The 603-nt window shown below is 51.4% G+C and overlaps 1 protein-coding gene across 1 annotated transcript in view; it reads left to right on the top strand.

The window, feature by feature from the left end:
* The window catches only part of LOC101861224 (multidrug resistance-associated protein 4), a gene marked incomplete at its 3' end in the record, with an annotated part of 82,055 nt that extends 81,773 nt beyond the window's left edge, over positions 1–282 (top strand). The window contains 1 exon segment of the mRNA XM_013085973.2: positions 30–282. Coding sequence (XP_012941427.1) covers positions 30–282 — 253 coding nt within the window.
* Positions 283–603: the final 321 nt, after the last annotated feature.

The raw sequence follows: 603 nt of genomic DNA, 5'->3' as shown, positions 1-603 counted from the left end.
CCACTCACCCCCTCCCCCAATGGTTTCAGCCTGGAGATACAGCGACTCCGCTTCGTGTGGAAACTGAAGGCCGTCTTCTTCCTGCCGTTCTTCATCGCCCTCCACATGTGTATGCTGGCGGTGATCGTCTGCGTCATGTTGACGCGCGGCGAAATGCTGGCGGTGCACGTGGTCTACACGGCCGTGGGCCTCTTCTACTCCATGAGAATCCCGCTCACAGTGTTCGTGCCCTACGCCATACAGGCCATAGCCGAGATCAAAGTCACCTTCTTGCGGATCTCGGTTAGAATTTTTGGTCTTCTATATTATTACAGAATAACACGGATAGGTCGAACACAGAAGACTCGAAATCACGAGTCCGTCGAACTGTGCCTGTGGTCCCTTTTTTTTCCTTCTTTGTCTTTGTAAGATGCCTCTCGAACTACGGATCCCTCGAACTACCGAGGCCGGTCCCGACGAATTTGAACTAACCGTGTTATACTGTATACTGGTCTTTTATATCAGGGTGATTGAAAAGTCATGAACCGATTTCAATACGCAGTACTTTAATAAGGGTGCGTCTCCTTACGTCGCGTCGCGCGCGGTCCTTGCAGCTCCAAGATC

This window comes from Aplysia californica, unplaced genomic scaffold, assembly GCF_000002075.1.
Source record: "Aplysia californica isolate F4 #8 unplaced genomic scaffold, AplCal3.0 scaffold00422, whole genome shotgun sequence".
Taxonomy (NCBI): Eukaryota; Metazoa; Mollusca; class Gastropoda; order Aplysiida; family Aplysiidae; genus Aplysia; species Aplysia californica.
The sequence above is the reverse complement of the archived record's forward strand: the minus strand, read 5'-3'. Positions and strand labels throughout refer to the sequence as shown.